Below are 27,855 nucleotides of genomic sequence, written 5' to 3' on the forward strand. Positions count from 1 at the left end.
GTGAACATTACTTTAAGCTACTGTTCAACTAGACCTGAACGATGTCTATGTTATTGTTGTGAGGTGTCAGGATCTCTTCCGACTCATAGCAACCTCATTTACAACAGAGCGGAACATCGCCCAGCCCTGCACCACCCTCTCAATTGTTCCTTTTGAGCCCATTGTTGGAGCCACTGTGTCAATTCATGTTGTTGAAGGCCGCCCTGTTTTCACTGCCTCCCTACTTTACCAAGCATGATATCGTTCTCCAGGACCTGGTCTCTTCTGACAACTTCTCTAGAGTAATATCTATAGAATGGTATTATTTGTATAAATTGAGGAGAGGAGGTTGAACATAAAAATTTTAGGGTGTTTTATATAAATTATTTCTGGAGTCATGTTCTCCATAAATTTTCCTTTGTACATAAGAGACATAGTTTCTCAAAACAATTTGAACTCCAAATATCTAATGTTTTATCGTGAGCTGTGCTTATCAATTTGTTCTCTGAGTCAAAGTGTGAAAGCATTGTCACCCAGGCATGTTGATCATCCTAGGTAGTCATTGTCCACCGGACATCTTCTAGGACAGAAAACATGCTTATAAAATTTATTGCTACATGTGAGGACATGTGACTTGAACAGACTTTTCATTAATGATTTTCAGATGTCCATCAACTACATGAAAAGATACTCAGTGTCATTCACCATTAGGGAAATAAGAAATCACAATGAGAAAGAAACCATTTTACCCACCGTAGCATGACTGTGGTGTAGGAGTAGGGGGTTGGGGGGCCACAAGACTACAAGTACTGCTAAATTTGTGGAAAACCCAGAACAGTGAGAATGTAAAATGAGGCTAAACTGTTACAGAAAACAGTTGGATGGTTCCACACATAGTTGAACATAGGACTACAATGTGACCAAACAATCCCAGTTCTAAGCATATACCCGGAAGAAGTGAAATCAAGGACACAAAAAACTAGTATATCAGTGCCTGTTGCTGAAGTTTTTACAGGAATCAAAGGTACAAAAGTAACCCAAATAATCGTCAGAAGATGAGTGGATGCATGCATGCTATCTGATGCTAATTCACCTTAAAAAGAAATGACCTAATGCATGGGTGGCTGCATAGATGAACCTTGGAAATACTAAGCTGATTGAACTAATTCAGTCATTAAAGAACAAATGCCGTATGATTTGACATTTCAAATAAGCAAGAATGCAGAAATTAAGGATTATTGTTGACTACCAGGCATGGAAAAGAAGAGAAAAAGGTGGAGAGATTTTGCTTTGAGAGTACTGCCCTTATATTAATGGAATACTTTAGAAATGGATAGCATAATGCTTATATAACATGGAGACTAATTAATGTCACTGCATTATACATGTTGAATATATAATACAAGTTGAATTTTTAAAAACATTTTATTAGGGGCTCTTACAATTCTTATCACAATTCATACATACATCAATTGTATAAAGCACATCTGTACACTCTTTGCCCTAATCATCCTCAAAGCATTTGCTCCCCACCTAAGCCCTTTGCATCAGGTCCTCTTTTTTTTTTCACAAGTTGAATTTATAAGTGTTTTGTGATATATATTTCCACCACAATATTTTAAAACTAATGATACATTTATTTTGTGTGTGTGTGTATATACATACATATATATCAGATCATCTCAACATCGAGCTCATACTTCATGAAGACAATTTTCAGTGCAAACACTGAACTGACATTCCTCGTGATTAAAAATGCAACAGATTTGTCCTGTAAAATATATCGACTAAATGATACGTTTAAATTTCCCCTTCAGTTTCATCTATCAATTTTTTATCCAACCCTAGGTGTTTGTCTACTTTTTCATAAAAAGTAGATTTTAAAACCTTTATATCTATAACCTTCCTTTTCTCATTTCATTATAACCCTGTGACTGTGGTAGAGATGAAATATTGAAAGTTCTGTTTTAACAGTGTGGTAGACTTATTACCCTGACTACTTTTATTTTGAAAACAATAAAGCTAGATAAAATATTAGTATTTAAGTAAATCAGTAAATGGTTGGAATTTAAGGAAATATCAGAGCCCAAAATCTTAAATGAAAAAGCAATCCAGAGAGGAGAGGTGAGTGGATACTAAAGCCATCTTATGCTTTTAAAAAAAAATCATTTTATTGGGGGCTCTCACGACTCTTATGACAAATACATTGTACAATTCTATCAAGTATATCTGTACATATGTTGCCATCATTATTTTATAAACACTTTCTATTTGAACCCTTGGTATCAGCTCCTCTTTTTTCCCTCCCTACGCCCTGCCAACCTTATGAGCCTTGATAAATTATAGATTATGATTTTTATATCTTAACACCAATTGCTGTCTCCCTTATGCCAGTTTCTGTTGTTCAATCCCCCCCCCCCCCCGGGGGGTATGTTTCAATTATTGCATTCGGTTACACCTTCCTCCTCTCCTCTACCCACCTTCCCCTACCCTCCTGGTATCACTAATCCATTTCTATACCTCAGGTGTTTATCTGACCTGAATTCCTGAGCTCTTACTTGTACCAGTGTACATGCCCATGTCTAACCTAAAATGAAAGGCAGGATTCCGGTTATGATAGTGGAGGGTGAGGAAGCCACAAGGAACCAAAGGAATATTGTGTGTTTCATTGGTGCTATACTTGGGGGTTGACTCATCCCTTCCTTGTGATCCTTCTGTGAAGGGATATCCCATTGTCTACAGATGGGTTTTGGGTCTCTGCTCCAACCCCCCTCATTCTCAGCAATATATTTTTGTTGTTTGTTCTTGATCTTTTGATGCCTGTTACATGATCCCGTTGACTCTTCATGATTGCACAGGCTGGTGTTCTTCCATGTAGGCTTTGTGCTTCTCTGCTAGATGGCTCCTTGTTTAACTTCAGGCCTTTAAGACCCCAGACACTTTGTATTTTGATAACCGGGCACCATTAGCTTTCTTCACCACATTTGTTTATGCACCCATTCTGTCTTCAGCGATCATGACAGGATATGAGCATCCCAGAATGCCAGGTTGTTAAAACAAATGTTCTTGCATTGAGGGAGGGCTTGAGTAGAGCCCCAAAGTCTGTCCACTACCTCAATGTATTGCCATATAAATATATGAACATAGACCAAAATACCTCTATTTTATCAATTATTATATTTACATATGTATACACCTATGCTCATACTTCTATCCGTAGCTTTGCTTCCTAGTTCTTTCCTCTGTTTTCTTTCACCTTCCTCCTTTCCCACCATTAAACTCTCCTGTCTTCTGCCTCTTAGTAATTCCTCTCAGTTAGATTGCTGTTGCTCCAATACCCTGATTTATTTTAATTCCCTGGTTGTTCCCCTCTCTATGGCATTGTTTGCTTACCGCTCCCTTCCCCTACCTCCTCCTCCCACCAAGTACCTCCAGAACCTTGTTGGCCTTGTTACTTTCTCCTCGGGATTGCTTACATGCTTAGCTCTTAACTTTCTGGTCTAACAACAGGAGCACAGGGTAGGTGATCCGCCTGAATGCCATCTTGATTTCCTCCTTCAAGACAAATCGCCAGCTTATGCTTTGAGGTCATTTACAGAACCGTTGCTTTCACTGACATCATTGCTGTGGGGACAAGAGGCAATGTCAATGTCCTTACCTAGATGAGATACACATTAAATTGATACGCACATACACCCCACCAAGAACTTTTAACTTCAATTTGAATATAAACCAGAAATAAACCTGTGTGCCTTCCCTTGTGTAGCCAGAAGGACAGGGTGAGAAATTGCCTTACTCAGAACCAGCAATTAAGTCTGGGGAGAAAAGAAAGACTCATTTGAGAATTAATAAGCAGAAACTTTTTCAATAGATTTGTAGTATGAATGTAGCCTGAATGAAACGGAAAAACCTTCAGTTTACAACTTACTTTATAATGTTCCAAGGTTGGTAATGTCCTCAGGCCCTTAACAGTGACAAATGCATCATTTATTAAGGAGTTCACCTTCAAATGACTTATTCGCAGTGAAGTAAATCACAAGCTTTGAAAGAAAAAAGGCTTCATAAGGGAGTAACAATGGACAGCAAACTCAGAAAATATGTAAAATATACAAGGAAATTATCAAAACAATATAAACAGAATTTATCATTTAAAAAAAGGTAGATTGAAACTGAACAAACGATGAAAAATGATCAAAGAGATTGGGAATGGTTGCCTCTCAATAATAATGAAACGCTGCTAGTCCTGCACCATCCTCCTACATTTGCATCCATTGTTACAGCCACTGTGTCAGTCCATCTCTTTGAAGGATTTTTTTTTTTTGCTCACCATCTATTTTACCAAGCATCGTGTCCATCAAGAAGTGATACCTCCTGATGTTGTTCTTCTGACTCTGTACAACTGAACGAAACACTGCCACTGCCCGGTCCTGTGCCCTTCAGTGCAACCACTGTGTCAATCCATCTTCCCTCTTTTTCACTGCCCCTCTCCTTTAGCAAGCATGATGTCCTCCTGGAACTCTTCTCTCTTGACCTTAAAGTACTTGAGGTTTCTCAATCCTGGATTCTAAAAAGGCTCTGTACTACTTCTAAGACATTATTTGTCCTTTTAGCAGTACCTTAACACCATAATTCAAATTCCATTTTCTTCCTTAGCACCATCGATTCTCCTTCAGTCTTCCTTATTCAGTGTCCAACTCTCACATGCATATGAGATGATTGAAAATACCATCATGAAAAATAAAGAAAAGAAGATAGCACCATGACATGGGTCAGCCATACCTTATTCTTCAAAATGAGGTTCTTGCTTTTCAACACTTCGAAGAGGTCTTCTGCAGTAGATTTACCCAATGCAGTGCATCATTTGATTTTTTGTTTGTTTGTTCTCTTTTGACTGCTACTTCTATGAGCATTGATTGTGGATTGACCCAGCTGTGAAAAATTTGGTTTATTTACACGGGATTGTAGTCCCTACTGACCTGCAATCCATGCTCTTCATCAGCAAGTGCTTCAAGTCCTTCAGTTTCAGCAAGGTCATGTCTTCTGCGTACTGTAGATTATTATTACTAAGGCTTCCTCCAGTTCTGATGCTGTACTGCCTTCATTTAGTCCAGCTTCTCCGATGATTTGCTCAGCATACAGACTGAATAAGTGTGGTGGGAGAACACAATTCGGATGCACACCTTTCCTGATAACATGTTCAAAGTATGTGAGTCACATTCTCCCATTCTTACTTCTGAGGAATATTCTTTCTTCCAACACAGATCTGTTTGTTCTTCTACAGAGGAACTTTGATATTCTTTCTCAGCACCATAGTCATTGTCCATCTTTCATATATGTGTGAGGTGATTGTAAACAATGTATCCAAAACAGTATTGACAACTTCAAAAGACTAAAATCATGTTCCTTGTAAATATTCTTTTCATTTTGAAGAATACAAGCAAGTCTGAAAGGCCACTATCAGGGCTATAGCGTGGAATAGGGTAATTTTTCCCATTAAAAATTTGAAAGGACAGCCCTTAATACACTGGAAAAAATGAGCAGGTGCATTTTGATGGACAAAAATTCTTCAGTGCAATTTTCTTGACCTTGTACAGTTTTACATTTTCACCAGTACAGTTTTAAGTTTTCCTAAAACTTCAGAATAAGTCCCATGAATATCCTTTGTCCTTTGAGAGAATTAAAATAAATAATTCCTTTGGAAACAATTGTCATAACTTATTGAGCTGGCTATTCTGGCTTGAATTTAACTGGCCTTGTAGATCCCCTGAAAAACCACCATTTTGATTGCCTTGCTATTCAGATCACAAATCCAAGACATATCCCATCTTCATTAGCTTCAGTCTTACTCAAAAGACTAATGCAAACATCAACTCTTCGAACACAACACTTATGTTTAGAGAAAAAGCATTTGACTATCTTCAACATCCTTTCATGTCAAAACATTCAACAAAGTAGGAAGTGAAATTAAAGTGGACAAATGGCATCTGTATAAAACCAACCACTGATATTACTAATTGCTGAAAGACAAAGCTTTTTTCATTAAAATCAAAACTACTTCTATTCAATATGGAACTGAAAATTCTAGCCAGGGGAGTAGGCAAGAAAAATAAAGAAATTAAAAAGAATTGTGATGCTATTTTCATATTACATGTTTTTATAGATAAGAATCCTAATAATCACCCAAAATAGTGATAGATAACAAATTGTTAAAGTTTCTAGAAAATATATCAATATATAAAATGATCCCATTTCTATAAAATTGCATTGGCCAATCAAATAATGAAACATTTACACAACAAAAGAAATGTGTTTTAAAAAACTATGAAGGGTGAGCTATATTCTGGCAAATTTGCAAACTTAGAAAAAACGTAGAGATTTCTTGAAGCACATTATCTACCTAAATTAACACAGACAGATGTAGAAAACCTCAACAGAGCCAAGACAAGGGGAAAAATAGATGAGATCATTAAAAAACCCCAACAAAAAAGTTCAGGGCAGATGGCTTCACCAGGGATTTCTACCGAGCATTCGAAGAGATGATTAAAATCCTACTCAAACTATTCCAGAATAAAGAAAAACATGGCGAACACATGACTCATTTTATGAGGATAGCTTAACCCTGATACCAAATCCTAGCCAATAAAATCAAAATACATTAAAAGTAATATATTATGATCAAGTAGGATTCATATCAGCTATGCAAGGATGGTTCAACATTAGAAAAAAACATGTAATCTACCATATAAATAAAGGATAATAACTATGATCTTATCAATTGATGCAGAAAAGGCATTTGACAATATCCATTCCTGATAAAAGCAGTCAAGGAATTAGGGATCGAAAGGAAATTTCTCAATTGAATAAAGGAATGGGCAACATATGGCCCAAGGGGGAGAAACAGCATTCCACTTTGGCATGGGAAACAGACAAGGATGCTCTTATTCAATATTGTGTTGGAAGTCTTGGAACAAACAGGAATTAAAGGCCTCCAAAGTAGCAAAGAGATCATAAAACTCATTTTCAAGTGATAAGAATCTATGTTTAGAAAACCCCAAAGACTCAACAAGAAAATGGTTGCACCTAATTAAAAGATTTCATCTAGCAATTCCTTCATGTTGTATATACCCTAAAGAAATAAAGAATGAAATGTAAGCAGTTACGTGCATACATGTGTTCTTCACAGCACTATTCACAATAGTGAGAAGATGGGAACAACCCAAATGCCAATCATAGGAAAACTGAAAATAAACTTTGCTACACACACACATTGCTTAAGAATATTGGTGAAACTAATACTTAACGACATGGATGAATTTGGAGGACATTGAGCTGAATGAGGTTAGTTAATTACAAAAGGACAAATACTGTATGTGATCACTGTTTTTTAAAAAAAAATCAAGATTGCTGATACCAAGGACTTAGGTGGAGAACAAATGTTTTCAGAATGTTGAGGGCAACAAATGTTCTTGACACAATGGATGCATGTGTGGATTGTGATATGAGTTGTACGAGCCCCCAATAAAGTGATAAAAAAAATCAAGATAAAGGTTTTTCTACCAATTCATAGCAATCCTATAGGACAGGGTAAAGCTTCCTCTGGATTTCCAAGACTATTTACAGGAGAGGAGTAGATGGTGGTTTTGAACTGACTTGCAGTTAGCAATCCAGTCCGTAACCACAACACCACCAAGGCTCCTGGACTTGGTTCAGGGAACGAATGGATAATAGCCTACAAGAAGGTGATGAGAAAAGGAGGAGATATGGCAAGCTATTAGGAAGGTTGATAATCTGTTAACAACTGTTGACTAAAAAGTGATGATCTATAAACCTCACCTAACTTAGACAATTAGAAAGTATTTTTAAAAGAACATTTACCCTGTGTTCCTGTATTGGAAGACTTATTACTGATGTGATGGCAAAACTGTACAAGTGATCAACAGATTTACAGTAGTCCATATCAAAATAAGCCCCCCTTTTGTTTAACTTGAAAAATTGATCTGTAAATATGTATAAAATACAAGTGACTAAGAATAAACAAAGCATCTTGAAAAAGCAAACATTTGAACTAAAACTTCCTGTTTTCACAATTTAGTACAAGGTTACAATAATCAAATCGGAGTGGTAATGCTATAATAATAGAGATATCAATGGGATAAAAATAAAAGTCCAATATACCCATACATATATATTCATTTGATTCTTAGAAGGATGTCATACAATGGGAAAAACATGTTTTCAGCAAATGATCCTGGGACCAGTGGAATGAGGTTGAACCCCTACTTCACTCTATAATTAAAACACATCTCCATGGATCAAAGCTCTACATGTAAGAGCTAAAACTGTAAGATAATGAGGAGAAAACAGTGTATATCTGTGTGATTTTGAATTAAGCAGTAGGTTCTTTGATATGACACTAAAAATAACAACAAAAAACGATTGGACTTCATTAAATTTAGAAACTTTTGTGTATCAACAGACATAAGGATAGTGAAAAGACTGCCAAGGAAGATGATAGGAATACTTTAAATCATATCTGATAAAAAGTGCTAAAAAAAAGTGTAGTGTGTGGTGTAAGGAATTCCAACAACGCAACGGTATTAACAAAGAAAAATTTTAAACTGAGCAAATTAACTTGAATAGACATTTCTCCAAAGAAGACATACAAATGGCCAATGAGCATGTGAAAAGATAGTCAAACTTGTTAGGCATTAAGGAAATGCAAATAAAAAATCCCGTGAGATAGAACTTCATACTTACTGATATGGCTGTGATGTCAAGTCAAAAAATACTGATCCAGAAATCATAGAACCTTTTGTTGAACAAAAATTCAAAATGAAATGCTCTTTTGTATCGGCATATATTTCATCATGGTTTATACAAACATTTGAAGGTGGGTTTCCATCTCTACCCTTCCCCAAAGAATCCTGTTTTGCTGAAACGGATCTATGAATGTAACAGAGTCTCTAGGGGAGCAGTTAATAAATTTTCTTTAAAATAACCAAACATTATATCTTACTGCGTTCTCTCTGTGGGATCTGGATTGTGGCCTCAGTTGACAAAAAGGCCATCTGGCGTAACATTTAGCAAAGACAATGTTCAACATCCTGCTACAATGAGCAACCATTTAAGGTGTACTTTATTGAGCAGCCGTGGATCAAAATCCTCTTGATGGCAGTGACATTGGTTGGGTGAGTATCTCACTGTCCAGTGGAAAGAACACTGAAGACACTTGGGACTAATTCATTTTGTGAATTAATGAATCACAAAAACATCAGCCTTGATAACCCTGAGACTGGAAAAATTAGGTGGTGTCCAGCTGCCACTACCAATTCATCTGAAGTGAATCATGTTAGAGCATCTCTGGAACAAAACTGAAAAACTGAAAAACAAAACTGGTTAGGAGACTAGTTGACACTGAAACAATGGCCTTTAGTCACTCTTTGGATCTTTCAATGAACTCAACCTCATGGCTCAATTTATATACAGTAGATCTGTAAGAGGAACGAAAGCATTAAGGGAGTATGAACACTTTAGAATAATCATTTGAGATTAAAAGGGCACCATTAGTACAAGAATGAAGTTTAAAATTTTTAGAAAAGTATGAAGAATAAAAATAGGAAACCGAAAAAGGAAATGGGATAAATGATGCTATGTTTGAGAATTGCAACGAATTACATGAAACCCAAGTGTATAAATTGTTAAGTGTAAAGCTGATTCTTGATTCACCTGTCTTAGTCTGGGTTGACTAGAGAAACAAATCCAGAGACACTCGTGTTTGTATAAGAAAGAACTTTATGTAAAGAGTAACTGTATATTAAGAAAATATGCAAGCCCAGTCCAAGTCATATCCATAAGTCTGATATTAGCCCATATGTCCCCAGACCAGTCTGTAAATCCCTCTTCAGACTCCAGCAACACATGTAATGATGCCGAATGCAGGGAGATCACAGGCCAGTGGGTGGAAAGTCTTGTGGATCCAGTGGTGTTGGAAGCATCTCAAACCTGGTGAGAGTCTCCACTTGGCTCCTCCAGCTCCAGGGCTCTAGCCTCGCTCCATGTGTCTTGTCAGCAGGAAGATAAAGCAGAGAGTGTGCTTCCTGCCTCCCAGAAGACCAAGCCTATGCAGAAAACTCATGGGCTATTATTTGATTGACAGGCTAGACTCCACCGCTTCACAAATTGGCAGGAGATTATGTAACTGCCACAGATCACCCCTTGTCAACTTGACACTTTTATACAACTCTTTAGCCATATATCGTTTTTTTTTTCATATATAGTTTTTAAATAAAATAAATATCTGTGCCTGACAGGATGCAACTAAAATGTGTACAATTTAATATGTGCCAAAGCCTTATTTAAACATAATATCCTATAAATGAACAATATTCTGTGCCTAACAATTGCAGTTAGGTGAACATTGTACCTTAATCCTATGAATATATTCCCCCACCTATGAAAGCTTGTAAGCCAACCAACCACTTCATGCCTTTAACCCTCCCTCCCCCCCCCCCAGGTTTGGGTATCCAATTTCTATTCCCACTGTCTCTGAGGAGACAACCATATTCGTTGATGTGAAGAATCTTCATTCGAATTGGAACCTTGTGAAATCCACATCCATAAGCAAAGTCAAATCAGGACAGGCCATAAAGTCAGCAACAATAAACACCAGTTGGCAGGCTCACAATCGTCTCTTCATCTGGTAGGGTTCTGGTCAACTCGATGTGGCCTGCCTCACTTAGGCTCACCAGGGACACTGTCACAAATTCTCAACAACCCCCTTGTGCTAGGTCATGAACTTCAGACCAGTCAACCCGCTCTCATCTTCTCTAGTCCCTGTGAACCCGGTCTACGGTTGCTAGTATCTAGACTTAATCTGTCTCTTTCTTGCTGTATTTTCCCACTGCCACTCAACAAGTGGATCCAGGTGGTTACCTAGCAAGCATTTAAACCTGCCCACAGGCTCCCTTTAACGTTCAGTCCTAGAGAGGAATTTTCTTCAGGGTTCCTGGTTTTTTTTCCAGCTTCTGACAAAAACCACTAGTTCAAAATTCAAAAATGGAGAGTGTCTCTTTTGTTTCTCCAAACTGTCAACAGACCCTTAGGAAAGTCTTTACCATCGAATGTCCCATGCACTCGACACTGGGTGGAGCTTATCCTTTCAGAACCTTCTTTGCAGGCCTGTCTTAACCCATTTAAATTCCAATATAGAGGCTCTGGGCAAGTAAGCTTACAATCTCTATTTTTACTTCCCAGTAATCATTTCCATCAATCATATCAATAAAAATAATCAGAAGAAAACAGTATAAATTTTGTACAGCCAGATCCTAAACTCATTTCTTAAAAAGAGTCATTTGATCCTTATCTAAACTTATCCTAAGCCTTATCTAAACTAATTCATTGGTACAAAATATGGCCTTCAGCTCTAGCTGCATTGTTCTAGGGAAGACTCAGCTGTCTGATTCCTTGACCTTGGACCTGGCAGTGAGTTGAAGGACTTCCAGTATATTAACGGTTGCACAGAACTGAGTTGAACGGAGCCTTCTACTGCTGTGTGGACTAGTTAGCTGTTATATTCCTTCGTGCTCTATAACCCTATCTATCCAATCATAAGTGTCCTTGGTTTATTTCTTTAGAGAACAAAGCACCTCCCAATTAAGAATAAGGCTTTTATAAAATATTTTAACAATAAAATTACATGGCATGTAAGCTATAGCTACTTTATTGTTTCTTTATAGGTCTAGGATTGATTCTTGGTCTGACAGGAAATAACATGGGATAATTATACCAATAAGCAAAGAAATTCTCAAATACTCCTAAACTCTTCTACCGCTTGTCTGTCATTTTGTTATACTGTGGTGGGGTGCATGTTGCTGTGATGTGGCAAGCTTTGTCATATAGCAACAGGATTACCCAAAATGAACCATTTCCTGCAGAGATTAACACTACAAAAACAGACACCAAAGAAGGAATAGGCTGTCTACTTCTGAGGATTAAGCCACTGAAAACCTATGACTAGCAACAGAACATTGTCAGATGTAATGCCAGAAGATGAACTCTCAGATCAGAAGGCACTTAAGGTGAACATGCTTGAAGTACAGTCAATCATGACATAGGTGGACTACAGCAAATGAAATAAAACCTTTGAGACTCTCATTTGCTCATGGGGCTTAACTCAAAATGGGAAGAAAACAGCTACAAACATCCATTAGTAATTGGAATTTGGAATGTATAAAATATGAACCTAGAAAAATTGGAAGTTGTCTAAAGTAAGACCCAATAAAGATTGATCTCCTAGGCAATTCTGACTCATAGGGACCCTGTATAACTTCTCATGTGGGTTTCTGAGACTATAACTCTTTATAGGAATAGAAAGCATCTTCTTTCTCCTTAGGAGTGGCTGATGGTTTCATACCACTGAACTTTTAGTTAGCAGTCCAATGCATTACCAGTATGCCACCAAGACTCCCTTCTTGGGCATTAGTGAGCTGAAATGAGTTGGTATTGACCATTTTTAATCAAATAGTTTACTATATTGCCATAAATAACAAATTCAAGAGAAATAGCATAATATTCATAATCAAAAAAGACATTTCAAGATCTACCATGAAGTACTTGCTGTTTGTGATTTAATATTTGTCTGCCTACAAGGAAATCCAATTGATGCAACTACTGCATCCCAACAACAAAAAAATTTTTTCTTGGTGTCTTGGTCTTTTTAAGTCCTGTTCTTGGCACTATTTAAGATGCTGATTAAGAACATTGCATTGGATAGGCCAAATCAGCTCTAGTTTCTTAGGGATAGTGTTCCACTATATGTTTGGCTATTAAGTTACACTAATTCATGAACTCATTCTAGTTTAAATATGAGAAAAGTTTATACCCATAAATTACAAGATAAGACAAAAAGATAAATATTTGGAAAAGGGACTTGCAAGGAAAGCTGTATATGGAGCTATGGTAACTAGTTGGTTATGTCAATCATAAAGTCGGTGATTCAAATCCACTAGTCACTGCAGCCTTTAAAATATTTAAAAGAAACTAAAAGGATTTTTCTGTCCTGGATGGTCCCTATGAGTTAGAATGTATCCGATGGCACTGGGCTTTTCTTTTCAAGATGGGTAGCTGTGCAATATATACCGAGACTACAGTTGATACTGCAAAGCCAGAACACAGCTTTGGAAGAGTGGAAAGTCAAAAGAAAATTGAAAAGGTACAAAAAAGGGACAAATACAAAGAATCGAAATTATGAGATGACATTGCAATTTTCATAAATATTTTGAGGATCTAAATTTTTCTTCAAATTATGTACTAAGCGTTTCACAACACATTTTATTATTTTTTCCACAACACATTTTAATCTGTAGAAGTCAATGGATTAATTCATGTTAAATGTTCTAGAAGTAAACTTGAATCCAAGATTCTTTATAAGAAAAATTCTTTTAAGAGTTGCTGTGCACAGGAGTTGTGTCATAACAAGACTGGAACATTTAAATTTTAATAAAGGCTGACATCAAAGAATTAAAAAATCCTATCAGTGGGTGCCCACCTTCCCAATAGAATCACTGAAGACAAACGTGTGCATAAGCAAATGTGGTGAAGAAAGCTGATGGTGCCCGGCTATCAAAAAATACAGCATCTGGGCTCTTAAAGGCTTGAAGATAAACAAGCGGCCATATAGCTAAGAAGCAACAAAGCCCACATGGAAGAAGCACACCAGCCTGTGTGACCACGAGCTGTTGAAGGAATCAGGTACCAAGCATCAAAGAACAAAAAATCATATCATTGTACATTAGGGTGAGTGCAGAGTGGAGACTCAAAGCCCATTGGTAGGCAACTGGACACCCCCTTACTGAAGGGTTGTGGGGAGGAGATGAGCCAGTCGGGGTGCAGGGTAGCAGCCATGAAACATGTAACTTTCCTCTAGTTCTTAAATGCTTTCTCCACCCACTATCATGATCCCAATTCTACCTTACAAATCTGGCTAGGCCAGAGGATGTACATAGGTACAGATAGCAACTGGAAACAGGGAATCCAGGACAGATAACTCCTTCAGGACCAGTGGTAAGAGTGGCAATGCCTGGAGGGTGGATAGAATGTGGGGTGGAAAGGGGAACCAATTACAAGAATCTACATATATATGCGGGATGGACAGAAGAGAAGAGGGTGGGGGGAGACATCAGACGGTGTAACATATGACAAAATAATTTATTAATTATGAAAGGTTCATGAGGGACGGGGGAAAAGAGCCGATATTGAGGGCTCAAGTAGAAGGCAAATGCTTTGAGAATGATGATGGCAACAACTGTACATACGTGCTTGACACAATGGATGTATGTATGGATTGTGATAAGAATTGTACGAGCCTTCAATTAAATGATTTATATATATTGATAAATGGCTAAATAAATAAATAAAGGTGTTTGAACTCTGATAGATACATTTGGGTTTCAGAACAATTGAACTTTTGTTTATTGTACCAAACTCACTAGCAGTCAATTAGTCACAGTGGCCCTGTAGAACAGAGTAGAGCTTCTGTTGGTTTCTGAGACTAAATGTTCATGGGAGCAGAAAACCTCATATTTGTCTTGCAGAGTGGCAGGTGGACTCAAATAGCTGATGTTGTGGTTAGCAGTCAGAACACACAATGTACTGTGCCATCTGGGCTCCTTGTTTAGTGTACATTAACTCTTATTTCTGGCCACATTTTAAGATAACAAACTGGTACTGCCTGCTAATCAGTTCCTACTAAATGTGAAGCGATGCTTGGAGAAAATTTCAAGTTCATGTGCTTGTACTGTTCAAATATATCTTTGGATCACAGGACACTTTGTGAAATATAATTTGACCTGATATTTAGTATAGCACAAACTACTTTAAATAAAAGCAGCATCACTCTGCTGCCCTCTCTCTGGTCTCCACGTGGACCACCAAGTGGGGCTGAGGTGAGCATGCTACTATAAAATATGTCTGACTCTTTTTTTTTAACTCCTTTATTTCACTCTTCTATTTTTCGCATTCTCTATTACTTTACTATAATCTTTACATATTATTGCTGTACAATTTCACCTGCCGGGCCTGTGATGATTGGTTAGGGGCTGGCTACCCTGGCATGTTATGATCTAGTTTAATGCCATGTCATTGTCAATAAAACACAGGTAGAAGGCATACAGCCTTGTTGAGAAAAACAAAGCTGGCATTCACATAATAGGATTTTACCAGACCAACTACTTTTTCATCACAAGTACATTTTTTCAACAACTCACATAGACTTCTCCCGGTGAAATACAGGAAATCAAAGACTATTTATGGGAAAAGATGATCAAGAAATTCAATATTAGCTGCTAAGATGAGGCCAGAGGCCAACTGTGGAACAGGCCATCAATTTCTCATATGTAAGTTCAGATTGATGCTGAAGAAAATTAAAACAAGTTGCCAAGAATCAAAATTTGACCTTGAGTCTATCCCCCCTGAATTTTGAGGACATTTCAAGAACAGATATGATACATCAAACACTGATGACAAAATACCTAATGAGCTGTGGGAGGGCATACATGATTGCTATCGGTTCCACCCTCTCCAATCTCTTCCCGTACCCTCAGCGAATCATTATTACCATGACTATTTCTGAAGGGTTTATCTATCTTGAGTTCCATGCATCAGACTATCTTAATTATACAAATGAAAATACACAGGTCTCAAAAATGAATGAGGTGAAACTTAAGACCGTAATAGGAATGAAATATTAAAGAACTAGACAATATTTATGTATTTCATCAGTGCTACACTGTACCCTGGATATATCATCCCTTCCTGTTGCCCTTCTGTGAGGGACTGTCCAGTTATCTTACAGGTGGGTTTTGGGTCTCCATTTTGTTTTTTTGTTGTTGTTGTTTCTTAATTTACTAAATCTTTTTATTGGGGCTCATACAACTCTTATCACAATCCATACATACATCAATTGAGCAAAGCACCCATATACATTCATTGCCCTCGTCATTCTCAAAATTCTCCTTCCACTTGGGTTCCTGGAATGAGCTCGTTTTCCTTTCTCTCCCCCTCCCTCCCCGCTCCCCTCTCCCCCTGAACCCTTCATAGTTTGTAAATAATTATTTTATCTTATCTTACACTGCACAGCGTCTCCCCTCATCCACCTTCCCATTGCCCATCTCCCAGAGAGGAGGTTACACATAGATCCCTGAGATCGGTTTTCCCTTTCTACACCCCTTTCCCTCCCAGTGTCACCACTCTCACCGCTGGTCCTGAGGGGTTCATCCGTCCTAGATTCCCTGTGTTTCCAGATCCCTATGCACTGCTGTGCATCCTCTGGTCTAACCAGGTCCGCAAGGTAGAATTGGCATCATGATAATTGGGAGGGGAGGAAGTGTTCAAGAACTAGAGGAAGGTTTTGAGTTTCATTGTTGCTACACTGAACCCTGAGTGACTCATCTCCTCCCCACTACCCCTCTGGAAGGGATGTCCAGCTGTCTACAGATGGGCATTGGGTCCCCATCACGCACTCCCCCTCATTAACGGTGATGTGATTCCGCCCCCCCCCCCCGCCTTTGTTGTATGAAACCTGGTCCCCTTAGCCCTTCACGATCACCCATGTTGGTGTGCTGCTTCCATGTGGACTTTGTTGTTTCTGGGCTAGATGGCCGCTTGTTTACTTTCAAGCCTTTAAGTCCCCGGACGCTATATCTCTCAATAGCCGGGCACCATCAGCCTTCTTCACCACACTTGCTTATGCACACATTCGTCTTCAGTGTTTATGTGAGGAAGGTGATCACACAATGATGTTTTTTGTTCCTTGGTGTCTGCTACCTGGTCCGTTCAACACCTTGTATTCGCTTAGGCTGTGTGCTTCTTCTCTGTGGGATTTGTTGTTTCCGAGCTAGATGACCGCTTGTTTGCCTTCAAGCCTTTAAGACCCCAGACGCTATATCTTTTTTATTGCTGGGTTTCCACTTTGTTTATGCTTCTTCATGTCACTCTGATTGCTTGTTTTTGATTTTCTGATACCTATTCCCTTTGACAACGCATGAGTATATAAGCTGGTGTGCTTCGTCCATGTGGACTTTGTTGCTCCCCTGATAGATGGCTGCTGGTTTTAAGCAATGATGACTGTATAACTCCACTGGAGGGGAATGAATAACAGAATTGCAGGTGAACGGATACATTGGCTGGTGTAAGATACAGCAAAATAAAATAATATGCAATATAATAAGGGGTCCTGGAGGGTGGGGGAAGGAGGAGATAAGGGAAGCTGATATCAAAGAGTTCAGGAAGAAAGAAAATGTTTTGAAAATGATAGTGGCAGCAATTGTACAATTATGCTTGATCTAAATTATGGATTGTGTGTTAGTCTGGAGAAATGGTTGACTAGAGAAATTCATAGACACTCATATGTGTATAAGAGCTTTATATAAAAGAGCAATTGTATATTGTGAAAACAGCCAGTCCAGATTAAGTCCCATAAGACCATATATGTGATACCAGTCTATAAGTTCCTCTTCGGACTCACAAAACACATGCAATGACACTGAATACGTCAGGCTTGTCATCAGGATCGTGTAGTAGAGAGACAGCAGAGTGTGTATCTGGCCTCCAGTGAGCTATTTATCTTCACTGTGCCTCCAGATGAAGTCATCAAGGTACAACCTGATTGACAGGCTAGACTCCACACCTTCACAACTTGACAGATTATGTAACTACCACAAATTGCTATAATATCTGTAAGAGGAGGCAGTTCCTGGGGGTCGTGGTCGGGATTGCGGCCGTAGTTGGAGTGGGCGTGGGTTATTCGGGCCATGCGGGGCGCCAGGCAGAGCCCGTGGTGACTTACCGTGCAGCTACCCAAGGTCTGAATTGCTGTTCCTCTACTGACATGGCCCACCGGGGTGGGGAGAGGGAGTTCCAGACATCCATACGGCACATGGGCACCTCCCTGCTCTTCCAGCTTTCAGTGCACGAAAGAGAGCTGGACCTGGTGTTTCTGGATCACAGCTATGCCAAGCCGTGGAGTGCCCACCCAGACGCCAGCAGTCCCCACCCCGCCCGCATGCTCTTTGTTACTCCCCAGAGACAACACAAAAGTACCATCAAAGAAGAGTGAAGAAAAGAGAAGACGTATGGGACAGTTAGTCCAGAGGATGAATGGACCACAGCGAACCTCAGCCTCCACGACCCTGAGACCAGAAGAACTAGATGGTGCCCAGCTACCACTGCTAATTACCCTGAATCGGATCACAAAATAGGGTCCTGAGTAGAGTGGGAGAACAAAGTGAAACAAAATTCAAAATCAGTAAATAGACCAGGCTTGCTGGTCTGATGGAGACTGGTGGACTCCCAAGACTATGGCCCTTGGCCCTCTTCACACCTGGAACTGAACTCACCCCTATGACTCAGCTCTCAGCCAAACAGTACACAGGCGTAGAGGGGAAGAATCACATCCGAGAGGTACACACTCCTTAGAACAATCAACTGTACAAAACCAAAAGGACAGCATTTGCCAAGAGTTAAAACTCTGGAAAGCAGGAAGGGACAAGAAAGAAGGATGAATAATAATGGTAAAACACAGGGAGGGCGGAAGTGGGAAGAATGCTGGTACATCTGAGGGACTGAAATCAATGTATGATTTGTTGAATGGAAAACAAATTCACTCTAAATGTTTTAAATCATAAGTTTTTAAAATATATATCTGTAAGAGGTCTCGATAAAATTATTTTTAAGTACATACATGAAGAAAGCGAAAGTTTACTTAAAAGACAGGAAAATAAAAAAGAGTCAAAGTGGATGTCAGAAGAGACTCTGAAACTTGCTCTTAATTGTATGTAGAAAACCTAAGGAAGAAAAGATGAAGTCAGCAGAACCAGAAAATTTCAAAAGGCAGCTTGAGAAAACAATTATAAAGAAGTATGCAAAAGTCCTTAGAACATGCTCAGCATATCTTAAACTGTGATGGAAAAAAAGAAAAAATTCAAGCCTTGAGTTGCAGTATTGAAAGAGTCTATGGTCAAAATATTGAACAGTGTAGGAAGTGTCAAAAAGAAGCTGGAAATAATACATCAAGTCATTGTACCTAAAAGGACTAGTTGATATTCAACCATTTCAAGAAGTAGCATATGATTAAGAACCAGTGGTAATGAAGATGTGCAAGCTGCACTGAAAGTATCAGTCAAAAACAAGGCACCAAGGATTGGACTGCCAATTGAAATGTTTCAACAAGCTGATAAAACACTGGAAGCACTTACTCATCAATGCCAAGAAAATAGCTTCATGTCCAACTGACTGGAGGAAATCCACATTTGTACCCATTCCAAAGAAAATTGGCCCAGCAGAATGTTCAAATTATTGAACAATAGCATTAATATAATATGCAAGTAAAATTTTGCTAAAGATCATCCAACAACCAGAGGTTCAAGCCAGATTCAGAAGAGGGTGTGGAACAAGGCATATCATTGTTGACATCAGATGGATCTTGGCTGAAAGCAGAGAATACCAGAAAGATGCTTACTTGTGTTTTATTGACCATGAAAAGACTTCCAACGACTGTGTGGACCATAACAAACTATAGATAGCCTTGGGAAGAATGGGAATTTCAGAACACTTCATTGTATTCATGTGGAACCTGTACATGGATCAAGAGGCAGTTGTGTAAATAGAACAAGGGCATACTTCATGGTTTAAAGTCAAGGAAGGTGTGTGTCTGACCATATTTATTCAATCTGTATGCTGTGCAGATAATAATAATAAATCTATAGTGTATGAAAAAGAATGCGGTACCAGGATTGGAGGAAGGCTTATTAACAATCTGCTGTGATATGCAGATGATACAAACTTGTTTGTTGAAAGTAATGAGGACTTAAACTTTCTTCTTTTTTTCTTTATCATTGTATTGGGGGCTCTTATCACAATCCATACATACATTGATTGTGTCAAGCATATTAGTATATATGTTGCCATTATAATTTTCAAAACATTTTTTTCTACTTGAGCCCTTAGTGATTGAGCTTTATTATAAGAACAAGGATTGCAACTCTGTAAACAAAACAAAAATCCTTACAGCCAAACCAGTATGGTAATATGATAAACAGCCATATCATGATAAATGGACAAAAGATTGAGGTTCTCAAGGATTTCATCTTCCCTGGATCCACAATCAATGCTCATAGAAGCAGCAATCAAGAGATCAAACGTCTCATTGCACTGGATAAATCTGCAGAATTATAGTGCTGATAAAGAATATGGAAATCATGGGTTGCCAAAAGAACGACAAATCTTTCTTGAAAAAGTACCACCATGAAGTTCCTTAGAAGCTAGGATGGCGAGACTTCTCACATACTTTGGACATGTTATCAGGAGAGACCAGTCCCTAGAAAGGTACATCATACTTGGTGAAGTAGAAGGACACACACATTTTAAAGGAAAACCCTCAACCAGATGGACTGACACAGTAACTGCAACAGTGGAGTCAAACATAAGAACAATTTTGAGGATGGCACAAGACTGGCATTGTTATATTCTGTTGTATAAAAGGTTCCTATGAATCAGAACTGACTTGCCTGGACTTTACCACAACTAAGTTCATATCAAAAGTACCCATGTTACTCAAAATAGCTTGATATTGACACAATGACAGGCATAGCAATTTTGAACCGAAACTCCAAAAATATAAGTGATCTTCTAACAGTTCATGGAGAAAAAATTATCTTTTTAATTCTGCTTTTCCAAGACCACTTTGGAACCTCCTATCAAATCCATCTCCCTATTTAGATAACTGTTCTTTGGCAAAGAACAGAAATCTACTAAATGAACAAGATAGTCTGTTAAAGAGTGCTGGCAAAGCTGTATCAGATTGCAGAAATATGAAATAGGATCCATATTTTACATCCTATGGAAAAGCAAATTCAAGATGGATTAAAATACCTAAGTGTCAAACCTAGAACTATAAAGATCATAAATTTCCAAATAGGGGCAACTTAGAAGCCCTAGTTTATGGCATAATTAGAGACTAGGAACATAAAATCTAGAAACAGCAAGTTATAATAAGTAGTAAGAACCTTCATGGCAGCAGCCCTGGCGGTGTAATAGGTTACTCATTTGGTTGCTACTGTAAGCACAGCAGTTAGAAACTACCAGCCTCTCTAAGGGAGAAAGACTGGGCTTTTAACTCCTGTTCAGAGTTAAGTCTCAAACTCCCAGGTCTAATTTTACCCTGCCCTATAGGGTCCTTATAAGTCGGCATCGACTCGGTGGCAATGAGTTTGGTTTCGAGAACCTCAAAAATTAAACACTTATGCATACCAAAAAGACATCTAAAAGCAGAAAAAGAAAGCCTTCAAACGAAGGTAGGGCAAGGTGGCTGTGATGGCAAAAACATGTCTGTCAGACTAATCTCTCAAATGTATAGATCAGTTCAACGTCTCACAAAATGACAGTCCAGCTTAAAGACGGTCAGAGAATATGAACAGACACTACATCAAGTGGGATTCAGACAGCTAACACACACACAAAGAAATGCTCGTGTCAGTCATCTGTGAGATGCAAATCAGAGCAGCAAAGATATTTCTTCCCCAGTATTAATAGCAAAGAGCTTGCATGCCACTGTCATCAAGTGGATTCCAACTCAGCAACCTTATAGGATAGAGTAGAACTGCCCTTTTGAGTTTTCTGAGACATTAAGCCTTTACAAGAGGTGACAGCTTTGCCTTGCTTTTACAGGATGTCTGGTGGGTTCCAAGCACCAACCTTGGCAATTAGCTGCTCAGTGTATATCCTACCACACACACAACACACACATGCACACCTCAGTGTTCAAGTCAATTCCAACTCGTAGTGATCCTATAGGACAAGGAAGAATTGCCCCTTTGAGTTTCTGAGGCTGTAAATGTTTACATGAACATGTAGCTATTAGGTTTGAAGTCATCAGCCCAGTCTGTACTCCACTGTGACACCAGAGTTCCTTAATTCTGGGGCTCTTTAAATAGCAATGAATAGTGAAGAAAATTAGACTGCAGGAAAATGGTTCAAAGGGTTAGTGGATCTGAGTAGTTACTATTAAAACCAAAAGTTCCAGACTTCCATTCTGGAACTACATGATTCCACACTACCATTACCAACTGCCTTGATCAGGATCCTAATACGACGTCTTGGACAGAGTTGGAGAAAATTATAGGACAAAATTAAAAATAATGATAGAGGTAGGTGCAAGCCCTGAAATTGTAGATAACCTTCAAATCTGGAACTGATCTCACTCCTGGAGATCACCTTTCAGCCACAAAGTAAGCCTGTACAGCGATTAAGGATACCGATGAGGAACATGCTCCTCAGCGCAATCACCATAAAAGACCAGAGGGGCAGCACTGACCACAGAACAAAGTCCAGAAGGGAGGAATGGACTGAACAGGGCAAATCAAAAAGGAAAACCTAGGAAAGAAAAAATAATTTGAACTCATGTAGTCACTGTAAGGTAAAGAATTTTTTTTTTCAACCCAAAGAATGTAGTCCTTCTATCCCAAGAAAGAACCTTGGAATTTTCCCAATGATTGAAGTACCCTTGATGAACCCTCCAGCTACATCTGAGAGTTCAGGCTAATGAAACGGTACAGTAGAACCCCAGACCTCGACGCTAATCCGTTCTAGAAGGAATGTCGAGATGTGATGCAGTCGAGTTCCGAATCAATTTTTCCCATAAGAAATAACTGAAAATGGATTAATCCATTCTCAGCTATCAAGGTTTTACCCTAACCATGCCTTATTTTTTTTAAACATTTTATTAGGGACCCATACAACAATCCATACATATACATACATCAATTGTATAAAGTACATCTGTACATTCTTTGCCCTAATCATTTTCAAAGCATTTGCTCTCCACTTAAGCCCCTGGCATCAGGTCCTCATTTTTCCCCTCCCTCCCTGCTCCCCACTCCCTCATGAGCCCTTGATAATTTGCCACCTTATTACTAAACCTATAAATATAGGCACATAGATCTCTTTCCCCATCATCATATATATTGCATGTACATGTCTTTGTCTAGACCTCTATAAATGCCCTTTGTCTCCTAGCTCTTTCCTCTATTTCCCTTGACCTTCTTCCTGCCCCACTAGCATGCTCCGTCCCCACCTGGGTTTACAGCTATACCTCTTCGTTACGTTACCTTACCTTACCCTTGGTCATTCCCTACCAGGCCTGCCACTCCCCCCTCACCACCAATTTGGATCCCATGTTGTTCCCTTGTCCCTGGTTTGTTAATACCACTTCCTTACCCTCCACCTCCCCCTATCCCAAGTCCCCCCGGGACTGTCGGTCCCATTGTTTTTCCTCCAGATAGTTCATAACCATGCCTTTTTATACAGAACATTACACAGAAACTTCAAAGTAAATTAGTTCAGTTAAAATAACAAACAATATTTTTAAAGTTTTTAACAACTACAGTGTAGCTCATACCTTGGGACTGATGAGGATCTGGATCTGTGGACACTGATTTGGAGAAGGAGGGATGGAATGAGAATCATTGTTTGGAAGGGAAATCCCCTTAAAATCAACTGGTAGCTGCTTTTCAGGGAGTTTTTTTCCCCCCCCTTATATCCCTTTTTTCACTAGGACCTGGCTGGCTTTCTCTTAAAAAAAAAAATCTGTCTAATGTGATCTGCTGTTGGCATTTCCTTAACTGTTTTCTAAAAGGGTTTACCAAATTATCAACAATGTGGATAACATGGTTAACCGTTACTTATCATGATGATTCTTTTCAAAAATCTCTTTTTTAGGATCTGTGTTTTTAAATAAAAAAGTAACACAAAAGCCACAAAAACTAATAAAATTATAGCAAAACATTTGGAACACATCCACAAAAGGTTTAACCAACACGTACTGACAACGCCAGCTAACGCCTAGTGACCGAAACCGTTTTTGTTTACGAAATCACATGCATCCGGTCAGATTCCAATGTTTTGTTCAAGCTCCGATGTAAAATTTTCTCGACATTTTGCATTAAAATCCGATTATGCTGATTACTGGAGTTCTACTGTACCTAGGTGGGGACTGGCCTTAGCAGAAAGGCCCACCTTTTGATATCAGTTGATTTTTTAAGCAAGATTTTTAAAAAGATAATTAATCATACCCCTGTAATGAATCCACTGTCATGAACTCAATTCTGACCTGTAAACGTAACAGAAGCAGGCAGGTTCATCTTTTTCCAGTGGAAAAGCTGATGGGTTTGAACCACCAACCTTGCAGTTTGCAGCACACTACCTAACCCACAGCACAAATAGCACTCTTTATATCAATTTCTTCAATTACCATAAAGTTGAAGCAAATAGGCAGATTATTTAAAAAACAATAGATAATAGAAATGGGTATCATTACATAATAATATATTCATTCAGAAATTTTGCTTCTTGCACAACACTGGACAACACTGGTGACACAGCGCAGGAATTGTGCCGGATCTGACCCCACCACACCAGGGAGAAACACTAAGGGCGTGCAACAATGCAGCGAGGGGAGCAAAGCAATGAAGTCCCCAAGAAATACTAAAAATAGACTTTGGGGCCAGGGTGTTGCACCCCATCAGACTTGACTGGAAAACATTCATAAGGGTTAACAAACAGACCTGGAATTATTTATAGGCTTTTTCTTTCTTTTTTTGTTTTGTTTTGCTTTGGTTCGTTTTTGTGCTTATTATTATTGTTTTGCATGTCTATCTAGATAAGATAGGTGGGATAAACAATACAAAGGAGAAAACAAGGGAACCTGCAGTTGGTGGGGGATGGGGGTACACGGGAGAGGGAGAGACCTGGGAAAGGAAGGGGGTTGCCAAAAACCAGGGACAAGGAAACAAGTGATTTAAAATCTATGGTAAGTAGGGTATAGGATGCCTGGTGGGACTTGATCAAGTGCAATGTAGCCAAGAGGAATTACTGAAAAACGAATGAAGGTCAAACAAGATAGTGGGACAAGAGGAAAGTAAAAGGAAATAGAGCAAAGAACTAGGAGGCAAAGGACATTTAGAGAAATCTAAATACAGGCATGTACATATGTAAATAATAAGAGAAATCTATGCACATATATTTATATGTTAAGTATTAAGGTAGAAGATGGACATTGGACCTCTACTCAGCTCAAGAACACTTTGTACTAATAATCTGGCATTCTGTGATGCTCACCTTCCCGACACTTGCTGAAGACAAAGCGGGTGCATAAGCAAATGTGGTGAAGAAAGCTGATGGTGCCCGGCTATCAAAAGATATAGCATCTGGGGTCTTAAAGGTTTGAAGATAAACAAGCGACCATCTAGCTCAGAAGCAACAAAGCCCACATGGGAGAAACACACCAGCATGTGTGGTCATGAGGTGTCGATAAAATCAGGTATCAGGCATCAAAGACCCAGAACAAAAAATCATACCAATGTGAATGAGGGGAAGGGTGGAGCGGAGACCCAAATCCCATCTGTAGACAATTGGACATCTTACAGAAGGGTCACAAGAAAGAGATGAGTCAGTGAGGGTACAATAAAGCATACAACTTTCCTCTAGTTCTTTAATGCTCCCTCCCCCGCTACCCCACTATCATGACCCCAATTCTATCTTACAAATCCTACTAGACCCAAGCATGTACACTGGTACAGATAACACAGGGAATCCAGGACAGATAAACCAATAATGAGAGTAGCAATACCCGGAGGGGAAGGGGAAGATGGGGGAGAAATGAAGAACCAATCAAAATGATCGACATAAAACCCCTCCCAGGGAGATGAACAACAGAAAAGTGGGTAAAGGAAGAGAGTGGTCAGTGTAAGACATAAAAAAAGTAATTTATAAGATTATCAAGGGTTCGGGAGTGGGGGAGATGAGCTGATACCAAGGGCTCAAATAGAATGTTTTGAAAATGATGATGGCAACATATGTATAAATGTGCTTGACACAAAGGATATAGGTATGGATGTGATAAGGGCTATAAGAGCCCCCAATAAAATGATTTTTTTAAAAGAAATTGTGCTTCTAAACTTGGGGACAACTAATCTCATACTTAAAATATATAAAGGAAATAGATCAACTACATGATTTTTAGTTCTGTTCCTCGTTTTTCTCTCTATCCAGGACCTTCTAATGCAGTGGCAGCTGGGCAGCATCTAGTTCTTCCTGTCTCAGGGTTGTGGAGACTGAGGTCCATGTAGTCTGTTAGTCCACTGGACTAAGTGTTTCCATGTGTCCTGATTTTTGTCACTCTCCCTTCTTCCAGATGGGTAAAAACTAGTAGTCGCACCTTAGATGCGTGAGCTTTTAAGACTCCAGGTGCTGCTCACCGAACTAGGAAAGATGCAGATGATTCAAACAACCCCAGTAATCAGCTAGCGTCAATAAATGACTATGTAAGGAACAAATGTTGCTGTTTTTTGCAGACAGGCACTAACATTTTATGGACTAACATGAAAGTAGTTTGGGTTTTTTGGGGTGGTGGTGGTGCTTAAATGCAGCCTTCTGAAGGACTGGCATCTCAGACAGGCTTAGAGACCCAGCCTTTCTGACTCACAGCTGCTTCTAGGTTAACAGGGTGGAGGAAGAGTATCCAGGAGCATCAGCCCTTAAATGCCTTGGTCCAGAAGTTAGAGATAGGACTTCCAGCGCAGTACCCTGAGCTCACCATGTGACGCAGCCTCACTAGAAGCGCTGAGGAAAGGAGCGTGTGGAGCAGTTGTGTTCTCTGTCTGCTATTTAAAAAGCATGTACTCAGCAAGTACACACCCATCTTAGCAAAGAACATCACCGGGCTTTCCTTAGCTAGTCCTCTAGTAACCAAAATTTCCCACTTGAGGGACTTGAACAAACAAATGTGTTTCACTTTGTTCAGGAGGCCAACAATCCAGGCACTTAAACTATAGGACACAGCTCTAGGACAGTGGTCTCAGCCTTCCTCACGCCGCGACCTTTTAATGCAGTGCCTCATGTGGTGGGGACCCCCCAACCATCCAGTTATTTTCGTTGCTACTTCATCACTGGAATTTTGCTACTTGTTCGACACTCTCCCCTCAAGGGGTCGCAACCCACAGGTTGAGAACCGCAGCTTTAGGGGAAAGTCCTTGTTTCTTGCTCTTTGGTTGTTTCCTTGTACGTTACGCCATCTCTGATTACCAACTCATTCATTTAACCTCATTTCTCAAATGAGATTTATTCAGTCTACACTAATACTGTTTCAAAATCAAGAAAACACAATTCCAAATAGAGTTATGGCCACAGGTGTACTACTTAGGATTTATAACACATTTCAGGGTGACACATGCAATCGACAGTGGCCAGTTTTACCACATTTTAGAGAATTCATGTACAGATCATATTTCACTGACTGTGACTTACTTAAGTTGGATACCTTTACACCAAAAGATAGCTAACTGATTAAAACTCATGCTTGGAAATTAAGAAACGATTCTTTGAAGAATTATGGACCAAAGTGATCATAATTAGTGTTCAGGGGTCTATTTCTCCGAATATGAAGAATGTTTTGTTTTCTTCTTTCAGGTTAAAGAAAAAAGAGTTTAGTTTAGAGGAAATCTATACCAACAAGAACTATAAGTCCCCTCCTGCAAACAGGTAGGTACACGTGGCTGGGTAAAAATCAAGTAAGGCGACTTCTGAAATGACTGATGTAAATTAACAGTCCTCTCACTTCAGGAAGGGCTTATGTTTGGCTCTGCTGTTGTTTGATCTTAAAAATTGCAATTGATGCACATGAATTGGGTTTTGTAGTAGAGGGGAAAGGAAAAATGTCTGTTGAGTTAGGTAGGTACAGGAAATATAGTCTTTAATTTGTGCTTGTATTTTTACTGAATAGTCTGTCTCCTCAAGTACATCGCAAAATTCAGATGGAGATGGGAGTAT

The 27,855-nt window shown here is 39.0% G+C and overlaps 1 protein-coding gene across 5 annotated transcripts in view; it reads left to right on the forward strand.

Moving 5' to 3' along the window:
• The window catches only part of PRR14L (proline rich 14 like), a 101,765-nt gene that overhangs the window by 68,771 nt on the left and 5,139 nt on the right, over window positions 1-27,855 (forward strand). For all 5 annotated transcript variants that reach the window (XM_075534652.1, XM_075534653.1, XM_075534654.1 and 2 more), the window contains one exon: window positions 27,496-27,567. In XM_075534652.1, the coding sequence (XP_075390767.1) occupies window positions 27,496-27,567 (72 nt within the window). The remainder of the gene's footprint in view (window positions 1-27,495; window positions 27,568-27,855) is intronic.

The sequence above is a fragment of the Tenrec ecaudatus genome, chromosome 16 (assembly GCF_050624435.1).
Source record: "Tenrec ecaudatus isolate mTenEca1 chromosome 16, mTenEca1.hap1, whole genome shotgun sequence".
Lineage (NCBI taxonomy): Eukaryota > Metazoa > Chordata > Mammalia > Afrosoricida > Tenrecidae > Tenrec > Tenrec ecaudatus.